Source organism: Zeugodacus cucurbitae, chromosome 6 (genome assembly GCF_028554725.1).
Source record: "Zeugodacus cucurbitae isolate PBARC_wt_2022May chromosome 6, idZeuCucr1.2, whole genome shotgun sequence".
NCBI classification, from domain to species: Eukaryota; Metazoa; Arthropoda; class Insecta; order Diptera; family Tephritidae; genus Zeugodacus; species Zeugodacus cucurbitae.
This window is the reverse complement of record NC_071671.1, coordinates 15769196-15789159: the sequence shown is the minus strand read 5'-3', so window position 1 is coordinate 15789159 and position 19964 is coordinate 15769196. Positions and strand designations below refer to the sequence as shown.

Here is a 19964-nt window from a genome sequence, read left to right as displayed (position 1 = left end):
TTGCAGCGATTTTCACGTGTCATAGACATTAAGTACATACAGTACTGCGCTTGAACTTTCAATGTAATCCTACAGGTGGGAAATTAAACTTCAAGGCATTTTAAAGCAAATATTAGTAAAGTTAAAATTAAAAAAAAAAATACAACTTCATTGCATAAGTTCAACAATTTATTAAAATATATTCTTTATACTTAACAAGTTTTCGAAAAAATTACATGAGTTATTAGGAAGATAAAAATAAATGCATTTCGAATAAATCGTTTATTAGGTAAGCTTAACGCATTAAGCTAATTTACAATACACATTCATTACATAAATAGGTCAACAAGATAATAGCAAATCAAATTGATGTGATGGTAAAGTGTGAAAATAAATCATTCAATACAAAGGTGTTTTTTTATTTTTAAATCACTTTTTTTATTTGTTTGACAATTATAAAGCGCGCAACCAAAAAATATTTTAACAGTATGTATTGCAGATCATTTTTCATTTTCAGTTCATCATTTGCTCTATTCGCCCTTATAGACTGGTTTACGTTTCTCCGCGAACGCTTGCAAGCCCTCTAAGCGGTCTTTGGTTGGTATTACCTGAGAGTAGCAAATTTCCTCAATGGAATAGCCAGTACTTAAGTCAACTTGTATGCCCTTATCAATTGCCAATTTCGCCATACGCACACCCACTGGACCATTTGGCAATATTTCTTCAGCAATTTTCAAAGCTTTCTGATAAGCAGCATCTCCGGCTTCATTTTGTGGCACTACATGATTGACAATACCAAAATCTTTGGCCTCTTTACCATCGAGTACACGTGATGTGAAAATGAGTTCTTTGGCTAATGCGGGAGAAAGTATGCGTGGTAGACGTTGGGTGCCACCAGCACCGGGTATGATTGCCAACCGTGTTTCTACCAAACCCATTTTTGTATTATCGGCTGCTGTGCGCATGTCACAAGCCAATGCCATTTCAAGGCCACCACCGAGTGCATGACCATCGAGTGCAGCAATTGATGGCATGGGCAACTGTTCCAGTGCGATTAACAATTCACGCAGACTTGTGACAAATGCGGCTGCTTCATCTTGAGTCATAGTTTTTCGTTCTTTCAGATCAGCACCAGCACAGAATATGCCGGGCGACGAGCTGCGTAAAATCACACATCTAGAACCGTTGTCATGCTCCAATTCATCGATGACGTTTTCGAAGGTTTCCACCAAGCTACGGCTGAATGAGTTCTTCGCCTGCGGTCTGTTGAGACTAATTACCGTGATGCCTTTACGTTCGCCATCCAGTCGCTCCACTAATATCTCCTTGCCAGTCTCCGCTGTGGCAAAACCGCGTATACGGAGTGTTTGGAATAATGTTGGTGAGGCAAGTCGTGTAAAGATGCGCAGCATGTCTAATAAATAGTTTTGTTAGTTTTATGTTATTAATAAGTTTTATAAAAAGTGATTATAAAACAATGACAAACACGCTGCTGTCAATGGCCGGTTAAAATATAAGAATAATGAAAGCAAAACAAATAATGAAATCAGCTGATTGGAAGTGTAGAAGTGGAAATTGCGTAAACACTACAGGGTGACGAATGCAAACTAAAGCAATAAAAATATTTATTTTGATTGATCAACGTTGTATATACGTTTATATGTATTTAGAATATGAGTCATAATATTTTAATTTGTTTCATATGATCATAAAAGCAATTAATATTGTTATTGTTCTTTAAAATTTCGAAACATTTTTCTATTGTGAACGCTTCAATGTTATCAGCTGGTTTGTGCTCTAGCTAGACAAAAACAAAAAGCGTATAAAAACAATTAACCGTCTGTTGTTGTCAAAATAAAAATGACATTTTAAGAATAATTTTAAAGAAACAGCTGCAGGCAACTAAAAGTTAGTACAAATCTCTGCGGCATTTTGCAACAATCAAAAACAATAATAATTGGAAGATTAATACATTTTGTGTATAGAAATGTTGTACAACATATAGAGTTGCAACGTTAAATATCTGCTTAAACAATCTAAAATTTTATTGCTACCAAGTTGTATAAACATCTTCACCTTGTTTGCTGATGACGTAGTTCACCTGGGAAGAGCGGCTGGTGAAGACAACAGAAAAGGAAGAGCAAACGCATAGGAATGTTTTATACAAACACACTTCGATAGCAAACAAATTAACCGATTAGTACAAAGGCCACATTTGATTTTTTCTTTAATAAAAAACAGGTTTGTAAGTATTACCGGCAATTTTACAGATTACAAAATTTTGTTATTCCTTGTTTTTAGCTACGCTGTAGTGATTCATTGCTTATATTTTAATATTTACATACCGCTGCAGTATAAACATCTAATTGCGTGCTGAATTATAACTAAGAAACTTGAAAAGTGCAAAAAAGTGTTTTGAGTGCTGCACGCGTTTAACTACAACAACTCACTGCTGTAACGGCCAAAATATAATAATGCTGCCCCGTACCGCTGAAATTGTGCGTGTGTTGCGCGTACGGCAGCATTTCTTTGGGCGACGAAGCTTGAACAGTTTAAGCAATATAGTGTCAATTGGAAGGGTGAGTTTAGTATTTTAAAATTAAAATTCGTAAAATGTTTAATATTCTGTTTATTACAGCTTAATCAACACATGTCCAATGATGCATTTAGCTTTACATATAGCCGAATCTCAAAGAAATACGCAAATGCGCAGCTGCTGCGTTGCACGTACTCATCAAAGAAGGTAGTATTAATGTCTTATATCAAATATTAGTGTCTAAATCTCTATTTAGGTGGAAGCTGCTGCTGTCACCAGTGCATCCAGTTCGCCAGCCAGTATTGGTAATGAGGCCACATCAAAAGTTAAAACTACACAAAAATCCGCTACAGAACCTAAGCAAATTATGAAGTCAACCACACCAACCAGCGCAACGACGGCGGCCGCCGCCTCCTTGCAAACCAGCGAAACCAAAAAGTTGGAAGTTAAAACAACCAAAGGCATACTCTCTATTACTGCCACCATAGAAGGCTCGAAAATCAATGATATCGTTTTCGAGAAAACCAAACCACCTGTTGCGCCAGACGCAACCATACCACCAGCCAAATTACCAGTGAGTGATGTGCTAAAAGAGACTGCGCAAGCTGCCGCTGCACAATTGCAGACATCAGCCACAATCGATGCAGCAGCGACTGCAGCGACAATGGCAGCGGCCACGGCCAATGCGAAGGCGGCCATAGCAAAAGCAACACAACCAAAAGTCATTGCGTCCGCAACTACGGATACTGCCACCGCAACAGCGACAGCAACAACAGCGGAGACGCAACAAACGCAGACAGCCAAAGCGCCAACTGTCGAGGTTGTTGTGCAGAAGCCGGTAATATGTCAATAAACAATCCCGACCTCCTCTCCCTAATTTAATATTATTTTGAAATTAAAGAAGCGCGTATTGGTCGATTTCAATCGCTCCTCCTTGGAGCGTAATTTCATAACGCCGGCACGTGCTATGAGCGATTTTCTGCTGAAAGCTTCCGATTTGGAATCTTTATCGAAGATAAAACGCCGCTCGCCATACGAACAGGAGCCACCCATAACGGTGTATTGGCGTAAAGATGTCGAGGCGAAGGCGATCGGTGTGTGGGGCTCACGTGAGAATTTGTTGAAAGAGCAGCTGAAGCGCGAAGTTGAACGCAAGAAGCATCAGCAAAGTAAATTCATTTAACGTTATACTATATTTATACATATTTATTATTTTATATTTTTTTATATTTTTATTATTATTTTTTTAATTAATTTTATTTTTATTTTTTTTTTGTTTATTTTTTTATTATTTTTTTTTTAATATTGATTTTTTAATTATTTTATATTTTATTTTTTCTATTTATTTAATTTTATATATTTTTTATTTTTTTTTTATTTATTTATTTTTATATATTTTTTATTATTTTTATTTTTATAAATTTTTTATTTATTTTTATATATTTTTTATATATTTTTTATTTTGTTTTATATATTTTTTATCTATTTATTTTTATATATTTTTTATTTATTTTACAGATCTCTTCACAGTGAAGCGCCGTTTGCGCGACTATCGACGTGAAATTGGCGCACGTACCGTGGTGGTTGACTCGGAGCCCGGTTTGACGGGCAAATCGGGCAAAGTAGTGCTGATCGCGATTGGCATGTAAGTGTAGCGTAGTAATAAATTTTCAGACTTCAGGCAATAAATCTCAAATTCTTCCACCACAGTAACGGCCTCAATTTCCTTTTCAAAGCCTGCGGTTGGGTGTACTCTGGATCGCACAGCATGTTCGCGGAGAGCATACACTCGCTGGCCGACACCATAAATCAACTCATCTTAGCCTATGGCATACACAAATCCACACAAATGGCGGACTCGGATCATCCATATGGTTATAGCAATATGAAGTATGTGTCTTCGCTCATCTCGGGTGTTGGTATATTCTGTGTGGGCGCTGGCTTATCGGTTTATCACGGCATAACGGGTCTCATGCATCCAGAGCCGGTAGAGAATTTCTTCTGGGCCTTCTTCATACTGGGCGGTTCGCTGGTGTCTGAGGGTGCCACACTCATTGTGGCGCTAAACGAATTACAGCGCGCGGCTAAGTGCAGTGGTGTCTCCTTTAAGGATTATGGTGGGTTATAAAATTACATGAAATATTTTTTATTTAAATTTTTTATTTTATTAAGTTTTGAGTGGCAAGGATCCCTGTGTCAATGTTGTGCTAACCGAAGACGCTGCTGCTGTGACTAGCGTCGCTGTGGCAGCTACTTGCATGGGTCTCACTTCAATAACCGGCTTGCCAGTGTTCGACGCTGTAGGCTCGCTGTTAGTGGGTGGCATTTTAGGCGCCGTCGCCTCCTTTATTATCTACACAAATGCCACGGCGCTGGTGGGCAAGTAAGTGTTGCTGTTGAAAATATAGTTTTAATGTACAGTTATAACGTTGCTTCATTATTACTTTTAGATCAATATCCGAAGATTTGTTGAATAAGATAAACGCTGAGCTGGAGAGCGATGTAATGATACGCGCCATACACGATGTCAAAGGCATTGATATGGGCAACTCACTAGTGCGTTACAAGGTGTGTGTAATGTCCCCTTTAATTATTGAAAATTTGTTTAAAAAGTGTTTTTGTTTTTGTATTTTTACTGTAGGCCGAAATGGATTTTGATGGACGTGAGCTGACGCGCTCATATTTGGATAAACAGGAGCTAAATGAACTCTTGAAGGTACAAAATATACATACTTTGAATATTTGTTGTTTTTGTTGTAGTGGTAAAGAGGTGGCTACACTTCTACTGGGTGTCAGGCCACATAGGCATTAAAAGCAACGATATTGTAGACGGAAAGGCCAAATGTGGTGTACAACTCTCATACGAAAACATTCAGACCAACATTGGTCCATCCTTTGCACTGTTTAAAGCGGTAGTCCAGAAATACAAAAAATTCCTAGTGTCGCTCAATGGAAGGAACTTTAGGAGCTTGGCTGGAATTCTCACCGGTCACTGTCTGGTGGCGGCACACGCCTACAAGATAGTACTGACGGATCGATCGATGACTGCAGGAAATGTCACGAGTAAGGTAGAAGAGTAAAAATGGAGCGCCTCTTGTGAGCTTGTCCTGCATTGTCAAAGCAAAGACTTCAGCATTTTGCGTCCTCATAGTACGAGAATCTGGAAGAGGTATCGTTAACAGAACCTTCTAAAATTCGTGACAAGCGCACGCATCATAAAGGATAACTACTCCTCATTGACTACGTGACGGCACTCCAGCTGGTATCGCAAAGGACCAAAACTGGTCCATGTGTGGCTTATTGGCCTACCAGACTAACCTAACCTTAATCAATCGTCGCTGGCTGACCATAGACTTGACGTAGTCTCACAGGAACGACTGAGACGGCCAATTGACAGGGATATTTCGTGAGATAAAACGTTCACCAAACTTGGTTTGCAATAAATCGATTGTGACATTCGCCGGCTTGTGGCGCCGTCCTGTTTGAACCACATATTGTCGAAGTCTATATCATCCAATTGGGCCCAAAAATATTTGGTTATCATTGAGCGGTGGCGATTCCCATTCACAATAACGTGCCGGTCTTGATCATCACGGAAGAAGTACGGCTGAATGACGCCGCCGGCCCATAAACCGCACCAAACCGTAATTTTTTCGGGATGGAATACGTGTGGATTGCTGCTTGACCAATAACGCAAAATATGCTTATTGACGAATCCATGAATGAGCCTCATCGCTACGAAGGACGTAGCGCTGTTAAAGTTGAGACCATTAACTTTGAGTTTTGATAGTATATTTTAATAATTTCGATGATGAAAATTTTTCCATGGTGAAATGACAAACCTTACTGAAGAGAAATGTCAAAAGAGCTGTACAAAATATGGCGTCGTTTGCTGTCCCGCACGGTCTACTTTTTTAGCGTCCCTAATGAAAAACCTTTTTTTTTACGTAGGGGCCCTAAGTTGGCCACTCCCTGAGGGTGGCGGCGCGTTGCGCGAACTGGGTGCAGGTTGCACTGCCGTAGAGGCAACAGTCGTAGTATTGCGTTGACAGCAAGGGGCCACATAACGTGTGGTTCACTCCCTATGGGTCTTAAGGCCTGAACAGGTCTTAAGATGGCTCCATCCATTGCATGTGTTGCACCTAACCGAGGTGGAATTTGGATGGAGCCTTTTAGCGCATACGCAGCAGAAAAATACCTCAGGCCCTGGGTTGGACTCGATGCCAGCCCGGAGTAAGAGGATATGGAGCAAACCTGCTGCAAGGCGTTGCTCCAATGACGTACAACTAAACTTAAAACTAATCGATCCAAACATGGTTAGATCTCCAAAAGGGCAGCCCTTGACCGGATAAAATCCGGGTCAACTCCGGTGCGTAGAACCGGCTGCTGTGGGAGTTGGTCTCTATGAGTGTTCCATTATTAACCCGTTGACAATTTAGTTTCATATTAAATTTAACTCAAAATCTTGCTAATCTATTTATACCAATATCTTTCCTTTAATATATACTCCTACAGACAGTACAATCATTCCAAAAAGTTGAAGAACTGGAGGAGTTTCTGTTGAAGCACGGCGAGAATATAGTTGACCTCATGGGCGGCGAGATCGATCGAATAGAAATGAAGCTAAGGGTATGTTTAATTTTCAAATATTTCCCTTTTATTATTTTTATTAACGGTATTAACGCATTTCTTTGCAGAAAAAATTCCCCGAAATACGACATTGTGATCTAGAGATTTTGTAAACTGCTGAATAAATCTTGTATTTAACTTAAATTTAGTGTGTAAAGAGAGCAAACGCATGGCGGCTCGTCAACACGACAATTTCAAACCTACCATACAGATGTATGCATGTTTAAATTGTATGTGTTGTTGTTGTTCTTGTGGTACCGTTTCGTTGTTTATAAGCGAAGAGTGCTAATTTTTATGGATATGGACGCGCAATTTGGACGCTAGAAACATAATCGAAGTTTCATGCTGTGAAACCACAATAATTTTAACTATTTATGCTTGAATTATTAATTATTTTCACTGTTATACTTAACATAAAGCAGTAACTTAATTTATTTTGGTCTAAAAACTAAAGCGAATTCATTCAATATTATTATATACAGGAAGAAAAGAAATAATGAAAATAAAATTGCAATTACGTTTATGTTAAAAGCCATGGGAGACTGTTATTTAGACGATAAACTGTCTAATCTAAATCCAATTAGCTCAATATCAGCTAGATGGTCGGATTATTTGAGTGAGATTCCTGGACAACATTCTTTAAAATATTTGTTTTTGCAGTTTGTGTGGTTTTTGTAGCTAAATCAGCGTATTGTGAATGCCTTAGAGACCATATAACCTGACATGGACATTCTTGAACCGCATAAAGTAAACCACTGGTGATTTGAACCCAAAAAAAAAATTATATTGATGTTGTTATATTTCATTTATTAAAACCGTTAGCAGTTTTTAAATGCCATAATTTGACATTTCAATTTCATTTGGCAAAGCATTCGAGTTCAAATGAGTTTAGTGCTACCGATTTCATTCGCGCACCTTTATTACTATGAACTGTGATGAAGACACATTTTATTTGTGTGAAAGTAAATAATACTACATATGTACATACCCATGCGCATATTATATAATAAATATATAAACGCATTTGCTTGCAAACTGCTTGAGATGCTGTCACTTTTGTTTTTCACTTTTACTTTCCAACGTGTCAATTTGCATAGCCACGCCCACCGCTTCCGTCGCGCTTGTTTAAATTGTAAATATAAACAATTATTCTCTCGCTAGCTTTTGTTTACATTTTTAATTGCATGAACTTACATACATACATATATACACCTACTCATATAAATACAGTTGAACTTCCCTAAAGCGGCCCTTCCGCCAAATTTTCAATTTTCTCGAACAAAACGTCACACACAAGATTTTAATACGAGCACTGCCACCAACGAAGAATCATCACATTCTATAAAAAAAAAAAAACTTCCAGTTAGAGAGACTCGAGTTATAGAAGTTTTCATTAAAACATAACATTTTTCCAAAAATAAAAAATAAATTTTTTTATTATACTCTGGTCGAAAAGTTCGATTTATGGAAGACAAATCCTCCTAACGGACAGTTATGGAAGTTCAACTGTATAAATATGACAGAGGAACCCTCCTAACGGGCAGTTCTCTTAACGAGCATTTTTTACACACCTTTCTTAGGCGGACACCTTTCTTGGGCTGACAAAAATCGCTCGACGGTGAATGTCCGTCCAAGAGAGGTTTTACTGTATATCTTTACACATATCCTAAGCCATTGAACGATTCAAAAGCCGGCATTTTATCATGCAAATTTCTTAGCTAATCGTCTGCAACAGTTGTTAATTGGAAGGCCTCTCGTTAGCCTGAGTTCCATAGCAAGCGAAGAGAGTTTAATATTTCTGGATTGCTTGAAAAGTAAGGCCACCACATTTTGACTGGTTTCAAGTTTCTTTGTGGTATATTTGGGATTTGCGCTGAAGTGCTCCCTCATAATTCTCATTAGGGAGCCTTTGAGATTAAAATCCATATTATAAGTCCGGAAAAATACACATATTACCTTCAACTTTTAATAAAGACTAACCTACGGTTTTATAGCAGTTTCTAGTCTGAAGCGTTTGATGTGAAACGCTCAACATATGAACTTGTAATTATGTTGACATTGTTGACTGAGACTAGTTGAAAGAAGAAGTATTACTGACAGTAATATTTCTCTGTTTTAATATGGTTTCTTTTACGCTGCATCCTTAGGCATAGACTATCGGAAGTCAAGTCGTTCAAATTTTAAGAAACTGTATCCTTGAGTTACTAAAAAAATTCTTTTATCTAGATAAGTGAGTCTGTAGTGTCAACGAAACCAACGAATGGAGCTTTAATATTAATTAAAAGAAAAAAAAAGTAGCTGAAACTTTCTTAATTTCTTGGCAGTTTCATCAAGAAAACACCTCTTTCAGCTGTACTTTGATGATATTTATTCTATAGTGTCCAAATACTACTTGATATTATAATACTATGACATACCACACCGTCAAATAAGATGGTATAAGGGACTTACTCGTGGTGACAAAAGTGAGATTATATCTAAATTTATAGTCAACTTCGCTTGATTAATTGAAGTGAGAAGTCTAAAGGAACGGCTGTAGATGTACTTAATAGGGTTGTTAATTTTTCTAGTGAGTCCAAACTGTATTTAACAAAGACTTTTCTTCCATTCCAGCATTCCAATCTATTTTTTATTGTAACATTACATACAGCTCATCGTTCCATCGTCTGCGATATTCGCCGTTGCGAATGTGCAAAGGTTCATAAATCTTTCGCAAAACCTTTCTCTCGAAAACTCCTAGTGTCATCTCATCGGTTGTTGACATCGTCCACGCTTCTGCACCATAAAGTAGGACGGGAATAATGAGGGACTTGTAGAGTTTAGTTTTGGATTGTCGAGACAGAACTTTACTTTTCAATTGCCTACTCAGTCCAAAGTAGCACCTGTTGGCAAGCGAGATTCTTCGTTGGATTTTGAGGTTGACATTGTTGGTGTTGTTAACGTTGATTCCTAAGTAGACGAACTATCTACGACTTCAAAGTTATGACTGTCAACAGTGATGTAGGATCCAAGACGTGATCCCATTTGCTTGATGACAGGAGATCTTTCGTCCTGTCCTCATTCATCACCGGACCTTTTCACTTCTACTTCTTATCTAGTCTGGAAAAAGCAGTACTAACAGCTCGATTGTAGAGTAGTTTCCTTAATAGCTATTCAAATATATTAATTAAAAGCAAAAAATCTACTTAAAAGTCAACAAAAATGAACACGAAGCGAGAATTGCGGCCCACACCTGTCACGCGTGTGTCTACGGCGCAGCTATTAGCACATTATGCTCGCAAGTGCTGGATTAAGCTAGCCGATGGTCGGCGTTCAATTCAGTTTGAATTTAGCGCTGCGCGCCAACGGCAGTAAGTGGCTCCGAAAGACAATCAAGTCAATAAGTGTACAACAACACAAGAAACGAGCAACGAAATAAATTAATTTAACGATTTGTTGTACTTAAAAGGTAGAGCCGCTGTCAAAAGCGTATTTACGGGAGACCTTTTTTTAGTTGCAGTGTAGCGCCTCGTTCTCGCCTGATAAGCGCGTATACATACATATGTACATTTGTATGGATGTACATCCAGATATACATATGTATGTATGTATATGTTTCGGTCGAAAGTTGGTGTGCGAAACGTGAAGAAATTTTAGTGAAGTAAACAACAACTACAATATAGAAATGCACTAAACGAATGTAAATAAACAAGTAATACTGTATTAAACGGTGAAAAAAAGAAACAAGAAATCATTTTTGTTTTGATAATTGCTGTATGACTTATCAAGCAAGGGAGTAAAATTTATTGAATCAATAAAAGCGAAGAAATTAGCAAAAACAATGTTTAATCAATGAAATTGAATGCATAATAAATATGTAAGTCCTCAGTTCAGCCGTTTTCTATTCATCTGGGAGTCATATGTTCGCTTTCGAGTTATAGTTGAGTGCGAGACCGGTATCTCCTTAGTTCAGTTACATATTATTTGACCTTGGATTACGGAGACGCTTACATTTATCTATTGAATACTAACCATTAAGTTGATAATTGTAAATATCGAACACTTGGACTTGATTAATCCAAGCTCTTAAAGACCCCGCTTCTTTATGCTTAAGTAAGGGACTTAAGACAATTGACAATTGTAAAGGATTTTTTCCAAAATTTTAAGCAAACATACATCAATAATTCTACCACTATACTATTGCTCTTCTTCATTGAGAGCACATTTCAGTCCAAAGGAATATTCTCTCACAGAATACCTATCGTTGCCATGCCTAACTTTGACTAAAATTGCTGATGGATGGACTGATGTGTTGATTAACGACTTATAAGTCTCACCTTCTCTCATTCTTTTGTTTAGTTATCTATTCTTCAATAAATATAAAGAAATTATTTTGAAAAGAATATTTGTAGAGACAAAAAATATTATCCAAATTATTTCGAGTTAAATCTCCGAGTGGTCAGGTCAGTCTTGTAGATAAAATTACAATCCGACCGGCCCTAAGGAATTGTGTTTTACAGAGTTGCTCACACTCCAAATATCCCTTCACCCACAGTTGATTTAGTTTCTGCTGTTATAATTGATAAATAGTGGCTAAGTTTTGAGAATACTCTGGTAACTGAAATTATCTTTCTTCGTTCGCCATAATTGGTGGTTTTATTAAGGTTTTTATTTTTAATAAATATTTAGAAATAAAGGAGTTTATTCAACGATTACTCAATACTATATGCTCTTCAAAAACATGGGCGCGGGAGTGAATAGCTTAATTTTGTCAATAAACAAAAGCATTTTTATATAGCTGTTATCATTTTCACACAGCTAAATTAAATTAATACCGTAAGATTATAATTGAGAAAGCAGTTTTTGCGTTTCGCACAGCCAGCAACTCGATTAACGATTAGCTTTTAACATTTTTTTCTGTTCATAAGAAGTTGGTAAGTTTCTTCAGCTGATTGCTATTTCAGCAATAATCACAGCTAAATTCCCAGCTTGGACAACTACCCGTACGGTTGTATTCCAGTTTCAACTCGTTTTGTATTCGATTAAGAATTAATGTAGTGAAATAATATTTTATTTTGTATTGTTAATTGAACTAAATCAGCGCTTTAAACGAGCAATGGCCGATTAATTGATCAATTTACTCCTATGGAAAAAGTTTATTGAGAATAGTTGCTAATTGACTTAATTTAGAAACGGATATTAGGCAATTATGTGTAAACTACAATATAATATTAAATTGTTTCCTATATATTGTCCTCTGATGTGTCTCTTTAGTGTGCTTTATTTCGTTAGTTTTTATTTCAAGCAAAGCGTTTTAATTAGTAACTGATGTGAACTGGTTCTGGTAGAAGAAATGCAATTGAAAATGCCTGTTCTCATTCGTGATACAAAATTTGAAATGTGCGAGGGTACTTTCAAATCGTTTATAAAATACACTTGGTATGAATATACTATATCGTAGGAATAAATATAATTTAGTCCACCGAAGTAAAAAAAAAGTTAATTAACGATATGATTGTCAAATCACTTTAGAAGCATCCGATTGAGAAATCTATCGAATAAAAAAATTCCATACATACATATAATATACGATATGTATATATATATATATATATATATATATATTTATATATTGAATAAATTAGCGTGTTGTCTGAAAAACCTGTACATACTTGATTAGTTATTCTATTATTTTTTTATTTTTACATAGTAAATAAAGTAATGATACGAAAAGTGGGCTTATCACTTAATTAGATGAAACAATTAACAACTGTTAAGTAAAAATTGTAGGTACATACATCATGAATAAACTATAAAGAAATTCAAGCAAAAAAAAAAACTACAAATGAACTACAAATTCACTTAAATAATTAATGTAATAATGATTCCTAATTTCATAATTTCTAATAGAAATATATAAATCTATTCCTTACAAATTAGGTTTTGCAATCGTGCTGTATTTAATTAAGCAAATACGTGATGTTTGAAATGACAGCACTAATAAAAAATCGTGCAGTAAGTAGTATCAGTGTAATGAAAGTCAAAATGTCAAGTTCTTGTACCACTTATACACAGCTAATGGATTGGATAGGGCTGCTAAAGAAGTGACGAAATTTATTGAAGCCAAATTTCAACTCTATTAACCATAAATTAATAAAATTATGTACATACATATCAGTCGTCAGCATACCTATGTATATAATAATTGTTCTCTATTGTAATTTAGAAGGCTGATTTCATATTGAAAGTTTACAGAATTTTTGCAATATTACTAACTTATAACAGTAGTTGTCACTATCAATGTCAACAGTCAAGTACAATGCTTTCGTTTTATTTAAGTAAACAATTTTGTCTATTGCTTGTTTAAATATGGAAAATGCTTAAGATTTTTGTACTTGCAAAGTAGTAAGGCAAAGTGGGTCTTATTGGCTAGGTGTTAACAATGTGGCGTCATTCATAATATATATAACTGTTTTGAAATAGATTAATGAGGCAATATTGCGTTATACAAACCAAACGTTTTATATGGGAACTACATCAACTATTAAGAGATAACCTTTCATATTTTGTAGTGATCTTTCGGGTCGAAAAGTTCGCATTGGAAAGACTTAGCCGAGATTTATCAAATGGAATATATTGTGAAAATGTTTTCAAGCTTAATGCAAAGATTCTAAAAATTTATTGACTTGAACAAGACCTCTATTTCCAAGCCGAGTACAAGACAGTTTCTTCTACCGATTAGGAGATAGTCTGATCAATAAATGAAATGCATCCGAATTTTTATTTAACCAAATACTATATCCAAAGCTATTTGTAAACTCTTTGATGTCACTGCTTTATACTATAACAACAGATCCTATTATATTTGGTTACTTGATTGTTTTCATTGCCAAAAACACTTCCCTAGAGAAAACTTTCACACATACTAATCATAAACAATTTTATTTGCACTTCAACTAATTGTTACTATGTAGATAGATATGTACTTATTTACATTTCCGGAAACATATCGAAATTGAAGATCACTTCGATAATGGATATTAGATCGTATGCAAATACAGTTATAAACAAGTGATAAACGAGTCATTGTCAAAGCATAGACAGTTGCATTCGCTAAGTGAAGGTCGATACATTCAGAAGATTTCAAATAATATGTACATTAGGGTGGCCCTTATTTCCCAAAGTATTCCTATTCTCGATCGTACCCCCTAGAAATATGAGAATAGCCAAAAAACTAGTATATACGAAGTTTTAGGTCAATCAAAAAAGATTTAGAGGTTGCGCAAGGAGCTTGAAATCCTGAGAAATTAAGAATTTTTGCCATTTTTATGTCTCAGACTTCCATATTTCAAAGCCACACTATCCCTTACTGGTTCTCCATACCGTAATAAGATAATAAGAATAACATTAGAACCGTTATAACTCTATCATCAATCGACCGATTTTTAAGATTGTGGTAATTTTGGAAAGGTGAAATGCAGATCTTATTACGGTATGGAAACCAGATAGCGTGGCTTTGAAATATGGAACTCTGAGACATAAAAATGGCAAAAATTCTTAATTTGTCAGGATTTCAAGCTCCTTGCGCAACCTCTAAACCTTTTTTGATTGACCCAAAACTTTGTATATACTAGTTTTTGGGCTATTCGCATATTTCTAGGGGGTGCGATCGAGAATCCAGAAACTTTTTTTATCCTCCATACAACTAAGGGCCACCCTAATGTACATATGTACATATAAATTCGAATAATTGTGTAAAATGTAGAGTCAATTAGAACGTCTATAGATATAACAAGTAAGGAAAGGTTAAATTCGGGTGCCATCGAACATTTTATACTCTCGCAATTTATTGATATAGTTTTATTAAGGGGCTATACCAGTTGAACCTATGAAAAATTAGGGGATTTTCGTGAATTTTTTTTAAAGAAAGTACTCGATCCAATGTTTCGAAGTCTTTTGGACATAATAAGGTATCTTTCACTATATTTGAAATTTTTTTTACAATAATATTGAAAAATAACGGAGTCAAAAAAAAAGTTTCCCCAACTGCTGACATTATTCCGGCCTAATAAGTAGCTGAAAGAAAAAAAATCAAAAATGTTATTAAAGTCGAAGGTATTTCGTATACAATGACCTACGATTATTGTAAAATATCAAAAATTAACAAAATGTTGTAGTTCTGAAAAAGGTAGTTTCTTTTAATACCAAATTGACAATTTTCAACAAATCAATAATATCCTAGGTCATTGTTTAGTAAATATTTTCAAGAATACTCAGTTTAAATTTGAAGTCTATCGGTCAATTTCTCGATTATGGTGACTGCAATTTTGAGAAAAGTCGTTTTGAGAACGCTGCTATTTAAAAATTATTCAAGATACGACCTTACCGCTTTCATAGGATATATTTGAAAGTATAAACTAACGAATAAGCAAAAAAAAAGGATTTTTTGAAAATGTCACACTTGTGTAGCCCCTTAAGATAACACACAATTTGCGCCATATATTCGGCATAAAGTCCAATAGAATAACGAAAATCATAATACATACATATATAGTATATGAGGGCTGAGGTAATTTCCGAACCGATTTCTCTCATTTCCGCCACCAACATACATTATATCCAAGATTATATGCTCACTTAATTTTGGCTCAGATAATTCACATATTAACCGATATATGCGGAGTAAAGCCCACCGTATTTTTTAAAAACCTATAATTAGGTATATGGGAGATAGGGGTAGTTTTGACTCGATTTTAATTAATTTAAGATTAATGCTGCATTTGTGCAAAGTTTTATTGCGCTATTTCCATTGGTTCCTAATGCATATATTATAAAGTGAAGGAATCAGATGTAATTCAAAATTTAATTATATGTGAAGTAGACGGGTTTATGAACCGCCCATTTTTCATCCGCGTCATCAAGAAAATATTATGCACCAAATTTCATTGAAATCGGTTGCGTAGTTTCTGAGGTATTGTTTTTGATCATAAGTGGAAGACGCCACGCCCATTTTCCATTTCCTAAATATATCTAACTGCAGCATTCTTCTGCAATTTCTTCAACGTAACCTTTGTATGGGAGGTGGGCGTGACTTTTTTCTAATTTCAATAAAAAATAAAAAATTAAAAATATTATTTTCAGCAAAATAAAATGAAATTTACACAAATATTGTACGTTATATTTTTATTAACTATACCCGCCTGCAAGTCACAAATCAGCGCGGAGAATCTCGAAGAGAAGCGACCACATATTATATTTATTTTGGCTGATGACCTGGTAAGTATATTTCAATTATAAATTATATGTAAACTATTATAATTTTCCTTAAAATTCAATTATTATTTCATTAACAATAGTTATTATTTTTTCATATTCTTTAATCATTTATATATTCCTCTAAATTATATTCAAATTACTTTTAAATAACTTTTTAGGGCTTCAACGATGTTGGCTTCCATGGGTCGGCACAAATTCCGACACCGAACATTGATGCCTTAGCATTTTCCGGACTCATATTGAATAATTACTATGTGAATCCTATATGTACACCCTCCAGATCGGCGTTAATGACGGGAAAATATCCAATACATACGGGTGAGAATTACCAGGGGATCCCTACTTTACTATAAACTTATTTTTACAAGATTATTCTTCATCCCTATGGAACTTTAACTCTGTTTTTGTATAAATGAGGTGTACGGTAAAATATCGCATATATATTATATATGATTTGGATTTCTTTCACTCTCTTCAGGCATGCAGCATACGGTGCTATACGCTGCGGAACCACGTGGTCTACCTTTGACTGAGAAAATTTTACCACAATATCTTAATGAACTAGGGTACGCTAATCTTTCCGAATTATTTTTATTTGTAATAATGTTGAACTCATAGAAAATTATATATTCCAGCTACTCCTCTCACATTGCCGGCAAGTGGCATTTGGGCCATTACAAAAGTGTTTATACGCCTCTACAGCGGGGCTTTAAGACACACGTAGGCTTCTGGGCGGGACATCACGACTATTTTGATCATACCGGGGTGGAGCATGGCATGTGGGGCTTGGACTTGCGGAACGGCATGGATATTGGTTACGAATTCCACGGTAAATATAGCACCGATATAGTAACGGATGAGGCGGTACGTGTGATTGCCACGCACAATGCGACGGCGCAACCGCTCTTCCTCTATGTTGCACATGCGGCGGTGCATTCAGCCAATCCGTATAATCCACTGCCGGCTCCGGATGAAACAGTCGCTAAGCTGAATCACATTGAGGATATGGGAAGACGTCGATTTGCAGGTAAGGTTGGAAAAGAAATAATACAAAGACCATTTTATTTCTTATTTATTATCTAACATTGTTCCATTTTCATGCCACACAGCCATGCTTACGCAGTTGGATCACTCAGTCGGACTGATCGTACAGGAACTGCAAAAACGCAAAATGTTGGAGGATTCCATAATTGTCTTTAGCACAGATAATGGCGGTCCACCGCAGGGATTCAATCTTAATCACGCCTCCAATTGGCCGTTGCGCGGTGTCAAGAACTCAGTGTGGGAGGGTGGTGTGCGTGGCGCAGCATTGCTTTGGTCCCCCAGACTGCAGAAACGTCCACGAGTAGCCGAACAGCGTATGCATATCGTCGATTGGTTGCCGACATTACTGAGCGCAGCAACTGGTGGGCAAGCTGTGGAGTTGCAGTAAGTAGCAATCACACGCATTTGAGCGACGCTTTTGAAGATTATTCATTCAACATTCTCTTAGCAACGCTACTGCAGCGCTGGATGGCATTAACCTTTGGAATGCGCTTACACGTGATGAACCATCGCCGCGTCGCACCATTCTGCATAACATCGATGATATCTGGGGCAGTGCAGGACTCACTGTGGGTGATTGGAAATTGGTACTTGGCACTAATTATCCGACTATGTGGAATGGTTGGTACGGGCCGCCGGGCGAACGCGATGCTCGCGCGTATGATTTGAAGTTGCTACAACGTTGTCCGGTCGGTCATGCTTTAGCCAGCTTGAATATGACACCCAGCGTGGCGGAGGTGACACGAATGCGTACGGCAGCAACCGTTAAGTGTGTGATGGAGACACCGCCAAACATCTGCGCGTATAAGGAGAAAAAGCCATGCTTATATAATGTCAAAGATGATCCATGTGAATATTATAATCAAGCTGAAAAGTAAGTTTCTAAGACCTCAATCTTAAACCCAACTAGATAGTTAAAATCATTAAACCTTAACTGTGAGATAGTTTAATAGCATAAATATAAATATTTCAAATATCCGCTTAAAAATATGTCTTAAGGTCTCAGTTATGAGCAACCCCACATTTTATGAGCTTTATGCGGACTTCTTATGTTTGGTTTACACTCTAATAGTCTGAGTATTTTTGGTAGAGTCTATGACAATAAGAAAAATTTCCTTACCTCGACGAGGAAAAAAGAAGCTATGTTTAGCGTTGAGTACTATCATTACTGGATATTGGGGTTGCATTCATTTGGCTGACCCGTCCCAACTAATTTAGAGTCAGGGTTTCGATAATAGAGGCTAATGTTATAATAGAATCCAAACTGATGACATTCCCAATCTCATGCAGAGTTGTCTCTTCGAACATTGATATCGTTCATATCTTTTTTGGAAACGATTGCATGATAGTTTTAATTGGGTTCGTCAAAATGATCTAACACAATCTAATGAAAGCAGAGTCGTGATTTGATAGACTCTTTGGTCGTGCTTCATAAATACATATACGCAAATGTGAAAAAACTTCACAAATAAGACCTCTTGGATTTCGACTGCCTTAAAGGCTTATTTTAAGATTGATGGTACATCTTTTGCTAGATTGTGGCTGAAACATTTTCGGAGGATGAACTTCCAAGAGCCAGTTGAACTGTCCCTGTACAAATTCCTAATAGGCTCAAGGCGCTTTGTCGTAGAGTGTCTCGGGCATCCATTGTTATGAGTTTACGGCATCACAAAGGATTGACTTTAGCTGTCCAAGTCGGATCTACACTTTAACCTAAAATTTATTTTTAATTTTGTTCTTCTTCCAATCTTGGGTAAAATTTTTAAGAAATTCTCGGATGGCACATATTATTATTGTCAAATATATATCATTTCTTATTCGCAACTTTCAGATACCCAAATATACTCAGAACGCTCATGGATCAACTGAAGCACTTTAATGAGACTGCTGTACCTGCCTCTAACAAGCCAGACGATCCTCGAGGTGATCCTCGTTTGCACAACTATGTTTGGACCAACTTTGGTGACATTGTGGATAGCGAGCTTGCTGGAGAGCTTAAATGAGCTTTTAAAGAAAGCACTTGAAATTATAATAAAAATCCCAATATTTTGTTATAAAAATCGTCAAATATTTTTGTGTTTTATTGTAACATTTGCTTGTCCGTTTCATTGCTATAATATTAAACTAAGATTTACATGTCTTGGCTTGTATATATATGTATATATATATAGGTATTTATATTTATAAACAAATAATAAGTAGTTAGAACGTAAGGAGTACAACTTAGCATAGACTTTAATGAAATGAGTTATAAGTAGTTTAAATACAGTCAAGTTGAACGACTACTTCCAAATGGAGTTGAAGAACATGAAGCTTTAAGCAGAGAATGATAGGTTGTTGGATGTTCAGGGTTTGTAGTTTCACATTAAACTTTGAGTTTACCAACAGTTCTTATTTATATGCCACATGCATTTCATATACACGCACTAAATGCTAACTAGATAATATGCAAATACATTATTGTATAATAGTCTAGTGTTATGATGATTGAATACGATTATGGGTAATGTGGTTGTATGTA

The 19964-nt window shown here is 36.1% G+C and overlaps 3 protein-coding genes across 8 annotated transcripts; 2 read left to right on the top strand and 1 right to left on the bottom strand.

The window, feature by feature from the left end:
• Positions 1–242: 242 nt before the first annotated feature.
• Positions 243–1505, bottom strand: LOC105213202 (methylglutaconyl-CoA hydratase, mitochondrial). The gene has a single exon (XM_011185862.3). The coding sequence runs from the start codon at positions 1389–1391 to the stop codon at positions 510–512; it is 882 nt and encodes a 293-aa protein (XP_011184164.2). The 5' UTR covers positions 1392–1505; the 3' UTR covers positions 243–509.
• Positions 1506–1816: 311 nt separating this feature from the next.
• On the top strand, positions 1817–7506 carry LOC105213201 (proton-coupled zinc antiporter SLC30A9, mitochondrial). 4 transcript variants are annotated; one of them, XM_029040993.2, is made up of 12 exons: positions 1817–2220; positions 2333–2558; positions 2618–2722; positions 2772–3353; positions 3417–3684; positions 4034–4160; positions 4226–4632; positions 4688–4898; positions 4966–5083; positions 5157–5231; positions 7031–7144; positions 7213–7506. In XM_029040993.2, the coding sequence occupies exons 2-12, from the start codon at positions 2454–2456 to the stop codon at positions 7255–7257; spliced, it is 2157 nt and encodes a 718-aa protein (XP_028896826.1). In that variant the 5' UTR covers positions 1817–2220; positions 2333–2453; the 3' UTR covers positions 7258–7506. The 4 variants fall into 4 exon arrangements, with proteins under 4 accessions (XP_028896826.1, XP_011184163.1, XP_011184162.1 ...); XM_011185861.3 differs by having other exon boundaries at positions 2281–2558; XM_011185860.3 differs by having other exon boundaries at positions 1817–2224.
• A 2936-nt stretch (positions 7507–10442) lies between these two features.
• LOC105213276 (arylsulfatase B) lies at positions 10443–19938 on the top strand. Of its 3 annotated transcripts, none has more exons than XM_054233813.1 (8): positions 10443–10592; positions 16265–16399; positions 16558–16717; positions 16878–16965; positions 17035–17426; positions 17509–17827; positions 17892–18317; positions 19275–19938. In XM_054233813.1, exons 2-8 carry the CDS (start codon positions 16274–16276, stop codon positions 19444–19446), a joined length of 1683 nt encoding a protein of 560 aa, XP_054089788.1. In that variant the 5' UTR covers positions 10443–10592; positions 16265–16273; the 3' UTR covers positions 19447–19938. The 3 variants fall into 3 exon arrangements, with proteins under 3 accessions (XP_054089788.1, XP_054089789.1, XP_054089787.1); XM_054233814.1 differs by lacking the exon at positions 10443–10592 and adding an exon at positions 10805–10823; XM_054233812.1 differs by lacking the exon at positions 10443–10592 and adding an exon at positions 10869–11000.
• The last annotated feature ends 26 nt before the right edge of the window (positions 19939–19964 follow it).

Excerpts from the sequence above, each read along its gene's own strand:
- LOC105213276 (XM_054233812.1), top strand. Across the intron at positions 16,400-16,557 it reads TTATTTTGGCTGATGACCTG|GGCTTCAACGATGTTGGCTT; the intron begins GTAAGTATATTT and ends ATAACTTTTTAG. Across the intron at positions 17,828-17,891 it reads GGGCAAGCTGTGGAGTTGCA|CAACGCTACTGCAGCGCTGG; the intron begins GTAAGTAGCAAT and ends ACATTCTCTTAG.
- LOC105213202 (XM_011185862.3), bottom strand. The coding sequence starts at position 1,391 with ATGCTGCGCATCTTTACACGACTTGCCTCACCAACATTATTCCAAACA.
- LOC105213201 (XM_029040993.2), top strand. The coding sequence starts at position 2,454 with ATGCTGCCCCGTACCGCTGAAATTGTGCGTGTGTTGCGCGTACGGCAG. Across the intron at positions 3,354-3,416 it reads AGGTTGTTGTGCAGAAGCCG|AAGCGCGTATTGGTCGATTT; the intron begins GTAATATGTCAA and ends TTGAAATTAAAG. Across the intron at positions 4,161-4,225 it reads GTGCTGATCGCGATTGGCAT|TAACGGCCTCAATTTCCTTT; the intron begins GTAAGTGTAGCG and ends CTTCCACCACAG.